Source organism: Xiphophorus hellerii, chromosome 10 (genome assembly GCF_003331165.1).
Source record: "Xiphophorus hellerii strain 12219 chromosome 10, Xiphophorus_hellerii-4.1, whole genome shotgun sequence".
Taxonomy (NCBI): domain Eukaryota; kingdom Metazoa; phylum Chordata; class Actinopteri; order Cyprinodontiformes; family Poeciliidae; genus Xiphophorus; species Xiphophorus hellerii.
The window spans coordinates 12,371,618-12,387,557 of NC_045681.1; the positions used below are offsets into that span (position 1 = coordinate 12,371,618).

The 15,940-nt window shown below is 37.5% G+C and overlaps 1 protein-coding gene across 2 annotated transcripts in view; it reads left to right on the top strand.

The window, feature by feature from the left end:
* LOC116727704 (glutamate receptor ionotropic, NMDA 2C-like) overlaps positions 1–15,940 on the top strand; it is a 55,042-nt gene that overhangs the window by 22,929 nt on the left and 16,173 nt on the right. For both annotated transcript variants that reach the window (XM_032575307.1, XM_032575308.1), the window contains exons 4-8: positions 3,988–4,053; positions 4,720–4,908; positions 6,309–6,649; positions 7,999–8,113; positions 10,372–10,583. In XM_032575307.1, the coding sequence (XP_032431198.1) occupies positions 3,988–4,053; positions 4,720–4,908; positions 6,309–6,649; positions 7,999–8,113; positions 10,372–10,583 (923 nt within the window). The remainder of the gene's footprint in view (positions 1–3,987; positions 4,054–4,719; positions 4,909–6,308; positions 6,650–7,998; positions 8,114–10,371; positions 10,584–15,940) is intronic.

The window sequence follows — 15,940 nt, forward strand, 5'->3', positions numbered from 1 at the left end:
AAGCTACTTAAAACGTTGGTGACCCAGTTTACCGAAAATAATCGCAGTTTTATTTCTTGAAAAACACAAACGGATCAATGCAGTCAATTGCAAAAAAGATCTCCCTGAAGTTCGACAGCACAAAGCTACCCCCCCTGGGAAGGAAGGAGTATGTGAGCAGCCACCATGTCCACGGTCTTCCTGTCACATTACCATACGCTCCTGCAGTAAGACTGCTAATTACGCCTGCGTGTGACAGCCTTGCTGCCAAGGTGGCGGCAACACGGCGGCTGGGAGGGATAGATGAGAGGAGGAGAGGGCGAACTCTTGTTTCTTCATGTGGATGTGCTCCTGTGAGAGGCAGATGTGGAAAAGAAGGTCACTTTGTTGTAATTCCTATTAGAATCCACAACCGAAAATCCTGAAATAAGTCTGATTTTTGCTTTAATTAGATAGACATAAAAGCGAGCAGATCAAAGGTTTTATCAGATTAATAGTTTGTGTAAAAGCTCAAACATGTCTAATAGCCATTAAAACGATGCACCTCAGCAGTTTTCTCATATGTCAGCTGAAGTAGGGCACTACAGTGAACTCCAGCTGCCAATCCATTTTTTTATTTATTTAGTAACAGCCTGACATGCCTGTGTTCTGCTATTTTTACGAGCTATTCTGAAGCAAAGCCCAGCCAGTGGTCTGGATGCCACTTCGTCTGTGAAGGTGAGCCTCAAAACAAGCTCAGACAGAGATAAAGCTTGTGGAAATTCAGCAAGTAAGAGTCTCGCTCTGATATTCCTGTGGTAGTCCTCAGGCTGCGGCGCTCTCTTGGGCTTTGCAGAAGCTCTCAACTGTGGGAAAGAGAGAATCAACAGAAGGGAGCGATGACAGGTAGTCACCTATGAGACACGAACAGAACGAAAAGATCTGAGACCTCGTCCTTAGGGGTGCTCCCTGGCTTAACTTCTTCTCCAATGCATTCTTTCTTAAACATACGTTTCCGACTTCTTCATATATTTCTGTATTTGATTCATAGAACAAACACATGTTCAGAATTATTAAGAAGACTGTGTTACGCTGATCTTCATCTTCTTACACCAGCTGCCAGTTAACAAATCAAATTCAGAAAATGAAAACTTGTCAAAGCCCTGCATACTCTTACACCTTGTTACATCACAGACCTGCTCCTGCTCTGCAGCAACATTAGCCTGCTTAGATCCCCAAACACTGTTAACTTTGAGGTAGAGGTTGGGATAGACCATTTAGACAGTGAGGCATATTTCTTTTTAGAGAATTCAAAGTTTTTTTTAAATGTCACTTTTAATCCTGTAATACTGTAATATTAAAACACACAAGAGAACTGAGATTAAAAAAACAACCTAATTGAGAATATTTTTATAAATTTAGTGAAATTAACACAAAATCCTCTTCACATAAGTGTCTGGACTCTGCAATAACCTCGAACACAGCTTAACTTCTTTTTTTTTTCTTAATCTTGAATCCTTGAACTTTTTCATGTTTTGTCATATTACAACTATAGACTAAAATGTATTTTATAGAGATTTTATGTGACAAAGTACTGTGTGACTGGAAAGTTGAAAGGAAATAGCACATCATTTTCAAATGTTTTTACAATTAAAGAGCTGAAAAGTGTGGTGTGGATTTGCATTCAGCCCCTCCTTGCTGTGCTACCTACACCGTTGCTTTTATTTTTCCCCTCTTTCCCTTTCTTTTCCATCTCAACAACACAAAAAATAGATTCCTCATTGATACCTCATAATTAATTGGCAAACTTCTTCACTGTCACTTCATCCAATTACATCCCACCACCCTGCTTCTTCATTAGGTCAGTGAGTCTGAAGGTGAAAAGGTCATTGCTGAGAAATAACCTCTATCCTGAATCCTCATATGAAGCACAGACTTTGGATACTTCCATATCTTTACCTTCTCTTCTTTACATCAGTTTTGCCAGTATGCTCAGATAGCTTTGGCCTTATTCACTGCATGGACAAATGACTGTCTAAGTGCATTTTTGAAGGGCTTGTTCCAACATGAATGGCTTTCCACACTGAATCATGCAGATGTGTTTTTCTGCGGCAGTGAAGTGACAATCAGACTGGTCAGACTAGGGAGAAAATGGATTAAAAATGATGCCACCAGAAAATATACAGCTGGCTGTGAGACAACTCTAACAAAGCCAGGCAGTGACCCAAGTCTCTCTGAATCGGGCTTTAAAATAGATGTTCACTGATACTCCAAATCTGAATGCCATATCTGAACAAAACAGAACAAACTCCCAGAGAAAGGAGGTCAACTAATTTCAGCATGACAAAGACTTGAGGATGTAACTTTTTATTTAAATAGATTTCAACCAAATGAAGCTTGTTTACTTTGTTGCCTTAATTCAAATGCTGTGAAGTGTACCAAACCATCACTACACCCATTTCAGCTTTTGCAAATTGTTTGAATACATGGTAATCTCATTGCATATAAATCTGAATTTTCAGAAGCAATAAAAATAGTATATATACAGTATGCCTTATATTTTCATACAGTGTACACAGTTGTAGTTTTTTAATATGTACTATGTGATGGGATTTAAAAAAAATCTTCTCAATGATTCTGAAAAAAATCAAGATGTAAAATCCTTCGAGAGATTCAAAACATTTCATCAGCACTACCTGCTTTGAAATCTTGACATGATTTGGTTTATTCATGTTTGCACTATGAAAACATGTCTGTTCAAACAATAATTACAAATGACCTCATTTTTTTTGTAAAAGGTGAAATTCTGATTAATTACGACTCGGTTTTAATGTTCTTCCTTTACATGACAAAATGATTCTTCTTATTTGCTTGTCCTCTACCTGCATAATATTTTTGAATGAATAGGAATGCAACATTTCTTAGATTGATAGGCTGCAGGAAGATTATTTTATTGACTCCACTGGGGAAATTTGTCTTGACCTATAAAGAACCATTGAGTGATGTCTACAAAACAAATATAAAATGTACCTAAAAGTACATTTTGGATTTATTTTATAGCCTCACACCTCAGTGTTCTATGTGATCTGTCTGCTGTGTTCCTTGGGCTTCAATAATGCTATTAACCAATATTAACTACTAATATTTTTGTCAGGGCCTGTATGTGATAAACAGTTAATCATACTATAATATAAAGCGCTTCAAAATACATCATAATTATTTTTTTTAAAAGTTAATTGAATCTTTTGTCGAGCCACCAGTGGCTCCATCTGGTGCCCTCTTTAGAAAACTTTCTAGAAGCACCCCTGTTTGTCAAAGTGTCTTTGACAAGAATAGACATGATTCATGCTTCATGATTTGTCCTTGTCATGTTTCCACTCTGTCATTTATTTCTCCTCCCCTCACTCTTGTTGCCATTTTTACGCAGAAGCTTGTTAAATGTGTTTAACAAGCCCTCCCCTGTCAATGCACTCTGAGTCGGTATGCAAATGTATGCAAACACACGGACATGAACAACATTGGACCTCCCCTTTTTGACAGAAAGAGAGCAGCAGAACTGAGTGTTTGCACTTTAAACACACTTGTACCAGACTGAGGCAGAAAATGAAAAATCCTAGGCTTCTGTACAACGAATGCGTCAATAAATATTCAAAATGTAATATTTATATTCATAGCAAAAGTTCATTATGTAAAGCATCACTTGTATTTGTATCATTACTGCTGGAGGGCACATGCTGCAGCAAATGTTTATTGCCTGTGAGTCGATAGTTAGAAGTTTATTGTTTGTATGTTTAGAACATTGTTCAATTACTGACCTAATTCATCTAAAATCAACATTTAAAATATGGTTCAGATTCATTTATGGTATTTTCTTGAACTTTTGTCGACCTCCTTATTCTGGACATAATACAAGGCAGTCAAATTACTCACTGTAGCCTTATCATGGAGTCCAGTCAAAAGAACATGAGAAATTATAGCATTCAGGATAATTCATAGAACTGTATCAGTACATTTTGTTTGATTTTACAGGCTGAAGGATCCTCCTTTCTACAGATGGGAGCTTCTTTGGAGCAGCAGGTCATCTGCATGTTCAAGGTACGAAAATCAATCAGCCAAATCTCTTTTCTACCCTTGAGAAAGAAAAGGGTTATCATAACAATTAATTAAAGGGTCAATCATGACTCCTGGGGCCTTCATAGGCCGATTAACACCATGAAGGGACATCCCAAGAGCCTGTGGGGAATCCCTGATTTGAAGTCCTGGCCCAATTTCCACAAACCAGTCCAATCTGGATTTATGGCAGAATGTAAATGTTCTCTTGGGACTGGATAACATCATTGTAAAACATGTTTCCAAGTCAATCGGACAATCTGAGTAAAATCTGTCAGACCCTAATTTCACCTTGTTCACATGGGCAGAATATTTTCAACAACTTTTGTCTTTTTGACACTTACGGAAAATCATGCAGGACATAATTATTTGTCGAGTTGTAGTTCACTTTGACAAACTTGAAAGCAGATCAGTTGGGAAATTATGGAACAATTTAGTAATTCTGCAGCATGTAAAACAACTAGATCCCACCATTTGGTCTAATAGAAACAATTACAATGCCTTGCAAACATAGTCATATGTACAGATGTCCTGCTAATCTAACTGAGGTTGATCTATTTCATAAAGAGTAATGGGGTTGGGGGAGCCCGATCACTACACTGCAAATCATATTTGTAATTTTCTGCTTTTACCTTTACCTGTCTTTGTCAGATCTTGGAGGAGTATGACTGGGCAGAGTTTGCTGTAATCACCAGCTTGATGCCGGGCTACGACACCTTTGTGGATATAGTTCAGTCCTACACAGACACATCCTACTTTCTCTGGAATCTGCAGGATATCATGTCTCTGGAAATGTCGGTTGGTGCCAATGATTTGAAGACCAAACGCATGCTGCAGCAGGTAAAGTTAAACAGCAGTTTGCATATTTTCCTCAACATTAACTATGATGCATGAAAATAGGAAACCAGATGAGTCTCATATTTTCTTTTCTTCTTGTTCTTAAGCATGGAGCAAACTCATAATTTTCCAATCTATAATTGGAAAGAAAGAAATTCATGATTAGATGGGAAAAAAATAATTGACAATGATCAAAGATACAGAACCAATTTCTAAGGTTTTAAGACTTTGTTCAACCACAGTGAGAGCCATTGTAACACCAAGATGGCGGACCTTTGATTTATCTTTTGCCAACAATACATCTTGATGTTTGTGTCAACAAATGTTTTTGAGTTGAAACATTTTGTATGCAACAAAAACAGAGCAATCTGGGAGAAGGAAAGTGTTTTTTTTTCATAGCACTGTTCACACTAGTGACACAACTTTTAATTCTGTCACCACAAGGTCAGTCCATTTTATTTAGAGATCTCTAAACTCAACTAGACTCAATTAGGCTGAAGGCCACACAGCACACAAGAGACGTTGGTGTTATTATGGATTGAAACCTGTATTTTAACATTCTCACTATCTGTAAAACATTATCACAATCATGTTTCACTCACATGAACATGTTGAGTCACAATTATTGTGTTTAAGTTGAATCTGATGCATCATTTTATCGATTTAATTCATTAGTTTTATAATTAAGTAAATACTTTTTACTTTTTTTACTTTGTATTGCCATTAGTGTATTTTTATAGGACAAAAAAAAAAGCGTGCATACTTTTATTTTCACTGGGTTAGTCGGCTTCTGTAAAAACAATCAATGAGGTTTCACTGATTCTCTCCTAGTTTCTAAAAGGGAAGAAAACAAAGGGAGGGAGCATTTAGTTTTGTTGATTCTCAGGCTGGAAAACCTGAAACATGAAGAAACTGTTGGCACCTTTAAATCAAACTGAAAACATTGCCGTTTACTGCAGCTTACCTGTAAAAATCAAGGATTTCATATGAATCATGTATCTGAAATATGTTTTGTCTTATTTTTTGATTACTATGAAATACAGTGCATAAATGGTGCTATATAAATAAATCTATTTTCTTAAAAGTGAATGGCCTTTTATTTTTTTATATAAAAATGACAGGCAAATTCTAGTTTCAAAGTACAAAAATTTGCAATTTTCCAAAAATTGTTGTAAAGGTTCTGAGCTGAAATTTTAAGTCCTAAGTGTAACAAAAAAACCCTTTGGATGTTGTATCATGTTATAAAGTGAAACATATACTGTATTTTAAATCCTGAATTGTCCATTTGTTAAAACATCCAGAATACTGCGATATTACTGACTTGAAAGAACCAGAAGAAGTTTATAAATCTGATGCTGTGTCCTGCATATTTCATAAACAGCAGATTTCTTGTCTTTTTGCAGTTGGACTCCCAGGTCCTGTTGGCGTACTGCTCCCACGAGGAAGCGCAGTACCTTTTTCGTCTAGCAGGCGAGTTGGGTCTGCTGGGGCCCGGCTACATCTGGATCCTCCCCAGCCTTGCCGTAGGCAACCCCAACAACCCCCCACCTGCCACCTTCCCTGTAGGTGTGATCGGTGTGATCACGGACCAGTGGAGGAAAAGCTTGCGGCAGAGAGTAAGGGAGGGTGTCGCCATTGTAGCCAAAGGGGCAGAGAGTTTCAAGAAGGTTTATGGTTTCATTCCTGAAGGACATGGAGATTGCAGTAAACCAGCAAAACAGTCAGAGAACAACACCCTGTTCAGGTGGGGCATATTTAATTCATCACTTCTTCATTTTTTTTAACAGCATGACTTTTTAATCATCTCTCCCTTTGTCTTACTTTGGATGATCTAAATATTGTAGTGGAGTTTGCGCCAGCATATAAAATGATGTTCAAATTTGCCAAAACAGTCACAGTACAGACCAAAACTATTGAGACAAGATACAAAAAGAATACCAGTCATAGTTATTATATACAGAGTCACTTATATGACTCTTCAAGTTCGACTTGTCTAATTATGTTATTTTGGAACAAAAGATGATCAAATGCAGCCCAGATAAAATTTGAATAAAACCTTGAAATTGCCCTTTAATTGGGTGCTGATGGGAAGCTCCAAAGGAGATTCAGACTGCAGCATTGTTAGCTGCTGAGCTGCTGTATTCTCACAGCGCTCACAAATTGCTTGTGTCCCGTCTGTCAATTGCTCATCATTACTTGGCATAACCTGTGGTGGCTTGCTGGCCTTTGTTTTGTGACACCTCTATGTACATTTAAACAGATTACAAGTTTTGTTTTACCGATAAACGGTCATTAGAATGTGGCTTCTAAGAATGGGAGCAGCAGACAGCAGTGTGTTTGTATGTTGCTACAGCATATGGGGAGGTGCTAGCAGCCTTCTCCTGAAAAATGAAAGTCTGAGTACATTTTCTGATGTGTTACACCTGATATACATTGAGTGAAAGAGAGGAAAAGAGGAAATAGCAAATCCTAGGGGCAAATTAATAGGTAAATAGTCAACCTAATGCACACACCTTATGTAACAACATAATAATAACAACATACAGTCACTTCATCACACGAATGAAATGACTGTATGAGAGCAAGTGGATCACACATCCTGGGACAGATTTCATTCAAAACATTGCAGTGTTTTGAACATCGTAAGATCTCATATGAGATCTTCTTCCGCTCCACTAAGCAGTGATTGTTGCCTCCATGTTTGCAGACGAGGACAGTTTATGTGTTTGCTTTATGAACTCCTCAGAGCATAACATGGAGTAAACATTGTTGAAAAGACATTGTTTGCACCTCTTTTACATTTGTTGTAAATTTTAAATCAGCCTGGATTAATTGTTCAAAACTCAGTGTGCCTTGAAATTAGACCTTAAAAAGTACCAAGACCACTTAGTAGCAGCATCCTGACATTCAACCAATCAGCTAAGATGAGCTGCTTCCCATCCAAGACATTAAATTAAACCCTCCCAGGAAAGCTTTAGGCTTGATTAGAATCAGGTTGTTGTGAGTGTGTATGGAACATCCAGTGTGTAGAATGCTAAAGCTAAGCCCTTTGATTGCTTAATTTTTGTACTTTTATCTCTGTTTGACATATAGGCACATGCTGAATGTAACGTGGGAACAAAAAGACCTGTCATTCAACAATCAAGGCTTTCTATCCAACCCTTCTATGGTCATCATTGCTTTGGACCGGGAGAGACTGTGGGACAAGGTAAGCAGCAGCATGACATGAATCAAACACTAACCTTCAGTCTACAAGAAAGTTTAATGAAAATGTGTCTGTTCTCTGGCACTAAAATTCAGATTTAAGGATGTTTACCTTGTTCTCCATGGTGTTGGTGCATAATAAAAAGATTTATAACTGTTGTGCAAGAAATTGATATTTGCATTCACCAATATTAAAGACGTTTTTTTTTTTTTTTTTTTACTTTAATGTTCTAATTAGATGCAAGTGGAAAAAAAACTCCTTTTAGGGAGCAATTTCAAATTAGATTTGGGATTAATTTTATTGTTATTACAGAATATGGAAGGCTAAATATAGCTGTGCCGTCACCCTGAGCCATATGGCCCTGGGAGCATCTCTTTGTCCATGTTTCTGCTCTCTGATGTCTGTGCCTGTGTGTACTCCAGCTTTACTGAAAACATTTTCTAAATTATTTTACCTACAGGTAGAAAAATGTTAAAAACAAGCCTCGGCTTTAGCAAATAAAATACAGACTTTGCAATACAAACACACACTTGTAGCACACCTCCCTCATCATGATGCTTTGAGCTCTAAAACCTCTTAATGTCAGACATTTGGAACATCAATTAAAGCAAAGATAGAGTCTCCAAATTTATTCTCTGGTTCATCTAGATATTATGGAGAGACAGCCTGAAGAAATGTCTTTCTCTTTAATTTAATTTTCAGTAATTAAATTATAACAGTAGAACTCATACAATGTGTTTTACTCAGTAGTGACACTCAACCCAAAACCTTTGTTAACATGCTGGACAGGCAACAACTTTGGAGACCCTTGAATAGGTTAAAAAGTCAATTTAAGAGATTGTAGATTCACAGAATAGTGAAAAAATAACCACAACCAAGAATGAGTGCATAAACTACAGTAGGCTGACATTCCACTTCCATGTTTTTAATTGAATTTCTGACATTTTAAACTAAATTTCTAATCTACTGCAGTGCACTTGTGTGTTTAAGACTACACAAAATTCAATAATTTACCATCTTGAGTTGCAGAGGAGCCCTCTCTTTCTTGTTATTCACAACCTTACCATCCACTCCACAGCGTTTTTACTCCCTTTTACACACTGCAGCACACGCACACGGTTGGAGCCTGAGGGTGTATTGGAAAAACTGCGACTAACCAGAAAGGTCTGAATGTAATCTCACTGCTGCGGTTGAACTCATTTATTTCTGTCCTGGGAAGACTAACCCACTTTGTCAATGTCACTTCCTGGCAGAACTGTATGTTTTAATGTGTGTACAAACCTAGATGTGTAATTGTGCTGTAAATGTGCAAAACTCTCAGATGATCTCTGGTCACGTTGTGTCTTCATATTCCCATGAGAGTCAAAGTTGGCAGGTAACAAAACAGACCTCATGTTAAGTTGGAAATCGGTCTCATGTCACCACATTCTGATGCTTCGTGCTCTGTTCTACCTCTCTCCGCCATGTTGCGCACCTGATCTGTTATAATAACATGTCACGGTGCTCTTTTGAAGCTTTTTACCTTAACTGTGACTACATGGCCGTTTAAGGTGTCGCAGATCATTTTTAATATCTGTTTGGTGCTCCGTAGGGATAATTTGGATTGGCAAAATCATATTTGTTGCTTTAGTAGAAATTATCTTCATTTTGTTGTTATTGTTTGATCTTGTTTGCTCTACACTTACATTCTAGGAATTGAGCAAATGCCCTGCCATGTCTCGGTGGGTTTGCATATTTCCTATTTGCTTCATTATTTAATGAAGGATTGAATAGTACTCCTTGAAATATTTTTTTCACAACCTAAATTTTCCTCAAACTTCTCCAGAACTATATCTGTCTGGAATGTTTCCGGTCACCCGTGTTCTCAGACATTGTCATTGGAACTGTCCACATAAATGAAGTGTAACTTTTAATTGCTGGTTTAATCAGAAAGATTCTTAACTGAAGTATTAGTAAAAAAACCCCCAAAAAAACCCCATAATGAACTATATTATAAATGTGGTGCTGTAAACTGTCTATTGTTTTAGCTGTAGGTGTTTGTCACTCCCTTTGTGCAGAATCTGTTAATAAACTCGACTCTACTTTCCTTTTATGTTGCAGTCCCCAGGTCAGCACATGCAAATGCTGTTAAATAATTTAATAAATTCACCCATGCCTGTGGGGAATGGCATGTGAAATAAAGAAAGGTTGACATGAAGGTCGTTTTAGATCCGAACGGGAATGTTCGCGTTACCAATGAGCTCTTTCTCTCCACGTTTCAGGTGGGCACGTTTGCTCGCGGCATCCTTCAGGTCCGCTACCCCATCTGGCCGCGGTATGGCAGCTTCCTGGAGCACATATCTGATGACCGCCACCTGACGGTGGCCACCCTCGAGGAGCATCCCTTTGTCATGGTCGAGAACGTGGACCCGGGAACCGGCACATGCGTCCGCAACACTGTGCCCTGCAGGCGCCAGTCCAATCACACAGACAGGTACACAGCAGGATACAAACTTCTTGCATGTTCATACAAATTACCGTCATATTCATATACACAAACATATAGATTTTGACCCGGATACAGTTAGTCGTAGATCTCTGAGACAAAAATATATATAATGTGTGAAATCTATGAATAGAAATATTTTGATTATGCCTTCCTGTCCTTAGCGTTTCCTGTAAAAAAAATAATTTAAGTTCAAATGTAATTCTAGACCCACAGAGCTAGACGTCCCAATAAGAGCCAGACATCTGCCCCCTCCCTTTTTGTCTGCTCTAGTTAAGTTCATTTCAAACCTCCACAGTTCATTTAACGCAGAGTAATTGTGTTTGCTTGAAACTGTTTAAAAACACACCTTTGGTGTCAAACAGATTGGTGCATGGCAGAAAACAGACATTAAACAGCTATTACCTCCAGCTGCTTCCACACCATCAGCGGGATGCAGCTTCTTCATTATGTTCAAATCAGTACAAACATTGGAGAGAATGTTCTAGCACACGCCTTCATTTTGATCTTCACAGTTTCCGACTCGACAACAGAATCAGTGTCCTGCACAAGTGTTCATACCTGTTGAACTTTTGCATATTTTGTCAGATTGTATATGTATTTTGTGTGGTGGGAATGCATTATGCTAAAGTGGAAAGGAGGAACACGTGTTGAATTTATTATTTTTTTAAATTGTTTCATGGACATTCATTATAGAAAGAGATATGTACCGGCTGTTCTTGGGTGCAACCAAACAGTGACTGCCAGTAAAGAAGATTTATCTGTTCAACACTGGGACATCTGTCAAAGCATGGGACAACGTAGCCTCTTTCTGGTTGTTAGGAAAGTTATCCTCCTGTTCACACTGGTTCTCTTTCACTATTTCGCTCTGTCCCATTTGGACTGATACCAACAAACAGGAAGCAGGAGAGCGGACTGCTGCTATATAAATCTCATAATCTTTCTGTGGCACTCTGAGAAGCTTCACCGTACAGCAGATGTTTAGCATGATTAAAACTTTTTGTCTTGCTCATTAAGCCCCCTTCCCTTGGACAGATGATAGCTTCCTTTGCCAGGGGGCTGAGCCCACCTCTCTGTGCTGATTAAGAGCATAAATTCATCCCTAAATTCCAACTTCTGTCTATCTGATGTATTATAGTGTGGCGAATTATGCACTGACCAGATGCTAATTTTAATGTGGGTTATGAAATAGTTGCCCATAATTCAATTAGGTCTTTGACAGAAAGTTGCTTTGTTTTCATTACCAGATTTGGTATTTTTGTCCAGTTTTGACTAATTTAAGAATTTTCTTCTTCTCAGAGTTTTATCCAGCTGTCCCCCAACTCTGACCTAAGTAAAATTGAGGCACACCAAGTGGGCATATCATTATGACCACCTCTCTAACATTGCGTTGGTCACAGGTTGATGTCCATTCCTTCATCTTTATTGATGTGCTGAGACGCACTTGTTGAATTCTAACAATTTAAACCTTGCTAAACTTACTCAGATCCTGACACTTTTTCCTTTAACCTGCTTCAAGCACATAGTTGGTGAGTAAATAAGTGTCCACTTGCAGCCTATGTAAAAATCCTATGTAGAATTGTGACTTATGAGGCTTTTTTCATGTTTAGGAATGACTAATCTTGAGGATGACAAAATCTAGTGATAAGAAAAAATATGAAGTGCTCATTTTCTATCGCGACTGTTTTGAAGTTGAGTTCATTCATCATCTTTAACGCCTCATTCTCCAGTACAAGACATCTTATCCAAAGATTTTCGAAGTTAGTTGGTACATGTAGCAGATTCATCAGATAAGAAACCGATTTGAGATCCAGGCCAGATGCCTTCAGGTGCTTTCGCTGGAAGTCTGATTTTACAGTAGTTGAAATGGCATACCGCTGATCTGTCACTGGTAGTTGTGTCCTATAAAATATAAGTACAAAATGATTAGAGAAAGATTTGATGCATTTGGGTAAAGATTTATTACTAAGCATCAGTGTTTGACCTTGTGAAAAGTGGAGTCTCTTATAGACAGCTGAGGCTATGAAGTTTTTTTCCACCAGCTACAATTAGTTCCTTTCATTGGATATTTTTACAATTTTATTTTAGGAAGACTTTATGTACAGTGAAAAGAAAAAACATTAATTCAAACCTGATGGTTTCCAGACATCTATTTCTTTGTATCTCTCTTTCACTACACCATTTCAATCAAGTTGAGGTGTGCACTTCTATTGGTCCATCCCAACAACTCGATTTCATTCTTTTTTGTTTAAGCCATTTTGTCATGGATTTACTATTGTGCTTTAGATCATTATCCTATTTTATGACTATGACTTTTCTGTGATTGCAACATTTTTGCTTGCAGTTTTCTTCTTAGTTGCATCATTCATGTGTTCTCAGGTCATTTTACTGATTGCTCTACCATTGCAACTGGTGACCACTGTAGTTTTATGATCTAAGCCTGCTTTTCAAACCTAGCATCTCCATTTCTGTAAACCTCACCTGCATTTATTGGTCTTCATGATCTTGTTTGTTCTCTAATGTTCTCTAACACACCTTAAGAGAAGAGTTAGATTTATACTGAGAATGAATGACACAGGGATGGACTTTCTTCACTTATTTGGTGACTTCTTAGGGCATTTATTTCAGGTTAGCTTAGTAAAAGACGCTGCATTGATTAGAGGGGTGTTGCCCATCTCCAGCAGTCATTTGAATGGAAAAGACTCCAGCAGCCGTTTGGCAAGACGTGGGATAAAGATTATAAATTAATTTTTAAAAACTTTTTTTTTTTTTGCTATTATTCCAGTTAGTGTTTTTCAACAGCTATAGCTGTAACAGTTATAAAAAATGCTTTTATCATTGATTCTTTCAGACAAGTTGGAAAAACAGATCATATTTGAAGCATATCGTACTTATTTATGCATCACAACTTCTAGTGCTGCATCGCTTGTATACTATAACATATTTTAAAAAAGTACTGGTAATCTTCCCCACTTCTGTGTGGTATTCCATTTTTGTTGATATATTTCAGGCTTTAAAAAGAACATTAGAAAATCAAATCTTTGCTTTCTGAAGTATACATAATAGATATTAAATTTTTTGAACCTCATGCAAATATAACACCTACAGATTCTTTTAAATAAAAGACAAAAACTGTGTACAGCTGTACCTGCTATGTTTAATTTAGATGTGATTTTCTCTGAAAGCCACGCAGCTAGTTTTCTTGAGGGAAAAAAAACTTTGTTTTCTCAACATAACAATCTGATAAAAGTGTGACAATAGGTGGCTCTCGTGTTTACATCCAGTTTCATCATTCAGTATCACAGCTATGATTCTGCTTGTTGAAGATGGATGTTCCTACATGTGACATTTTCATCTTGAGTCAGCCAGCATCCAGGACAAACATGGGCTCTTTTTAGTTTTCTTGTCATATAAAAAATTATTTAGTTGTCATGTAGATCACAATTAAAAACTTTTGATTTAAAAGAACAGTTTTATTGTAATGAGATTTTGAGCTCGGAATAAGTAGTAGTCAGAAAGAAAGTTTAATCAAATACAATCTAATTTAGTCTATTTATGATGTGCATTTCTATTTAATAGTACATGCATTCCAATTGATCCTACTTATAAAATGTTGCATTAATTTCAGGTCTTTATTCAAACTGATTTAAGAAGTTTTCTTTCTAAAGAAATTGGGACCAGAAAATGGCCCTGGCATTTTTGGCTATAGAGGCTCAATGTGATTATTTATATAATATGCAAAGCCGCATGACATATCAGGATATTTGTGTGCACAATGTACTTTTCACTCAAATGTAGCAAAAATGTCTAGTTATAAGTGCACTTTCTATCAATATTCAAAGATTATTGACTTAAAACAAGTTCCTGTATCTTGTTGAAAAGTTGCTTGTAAATCAGTTTTGTCTTATTTTGAGTGCACCAAGATATTTGCACCAGTAATTAAGACAAAAATACTTGGTAAGATTTTGTGTTTTTGCAGTGAAGCCCACACATTAAATTCACAATAAAAAGCAATTTCACTTTCTTTTTTTTATGAAAGCAGTTATCAGTTAAATTAGAAACCTTAGGTTCTTTATTATGTGAGGAAAATAGTTGCTGTGATCATCTGTGGCTCAGGGACTGGACTAACTTCACGCTGTTTTACTTTTCAGTTTCTATATGATCCCAGAAGTAATAAACTCATCTCTTGCTTCATCTTCTCCTCTTGTCCTCTTTTCCTCTTGCCCTCCTTTCCCACCAAACGGAGCCGCTGCCCTGTCAGACAAGTAACACCCAGTACTTGTCCGGGTGTTCATCATGTGTGACTTGTCAGCTGTTTACCCTTTCCCTTCCTCTTTCTTGGTCCAGCTGCCTCATGCGCTCCTCCGCACTGTGCCAGTTTCTATGCATTTTTTTTTTTTTTTTTGTATTCTTCCGGCGACCACACACTGCAACATAAACACATAACTGTTACAAATTCCCAGATGGAAGTGAGCTGCATGTGAACATGTGTTTGTGCGTTAGCGGCCCAGTTTCAGACTGTTTGTGAGGAGAATGGCAGTCAGAGTGTGGTTAATGATGACAGGTGGCCGGCTCCTACAACAGTTAATTAACGCTCTAATATTCTGAGTTAGTCTCATGAAGGAAGCAAAACCTTGTGAAGCTATGTTGTCCACAATAAACATTCTGGAAAACAATCAACAATAATCTTAATTGCTCACTTGATTTTTTTTTTTGTTTATGCATGGCTCATTTATTCCACCGACAGGTTGTCTTTATCATTTTTCAACGCTTATGTTTACTTGCTGACATGTTGAATGGATCCTTCAGTTAATAAGGACACAAACACCCATCCTCTAATAGATTTTTGGCAGGAATTGTAGCTGCTATTTCTTCTGTTGACCTAAATTTCCATCTAATTTAGAAATAAACATTTTCTCTATGTGTTTGATTACATTTTGCCTATATTTACGAGGACTTTCTCGTCTTATTTTTCACCTCAGTAAGTAGCAAGGTTACACAGAAAAAGCTGGAAAAACAACAGACCGTAATAGATGTTGATTGGAGGCCATCGGAGTCACGCAACCCTTCACCAAGGCCTCTGTGGGACTGTGTGAAAGTGGATTTGTGCAGCTTTTTTGGCATCCCTTCCAAGTCTTTGAAATACTCCTTTTAACCGCCATTGATTTTAGCTAATGAACCTTAGCGCTCCTGTCCTTCACTTTGCTGCAGCTGACTATGGCTGCTGTCAGCATGAGAGTCTGGAAGTATTTAGCACTCACTCTGCGAAACGAGTACAACAGCTTTGATGCCTTAAGCCAAATATAGCAACAGAGAGAGTCTTTGATTATCAGATTAGAAAATGT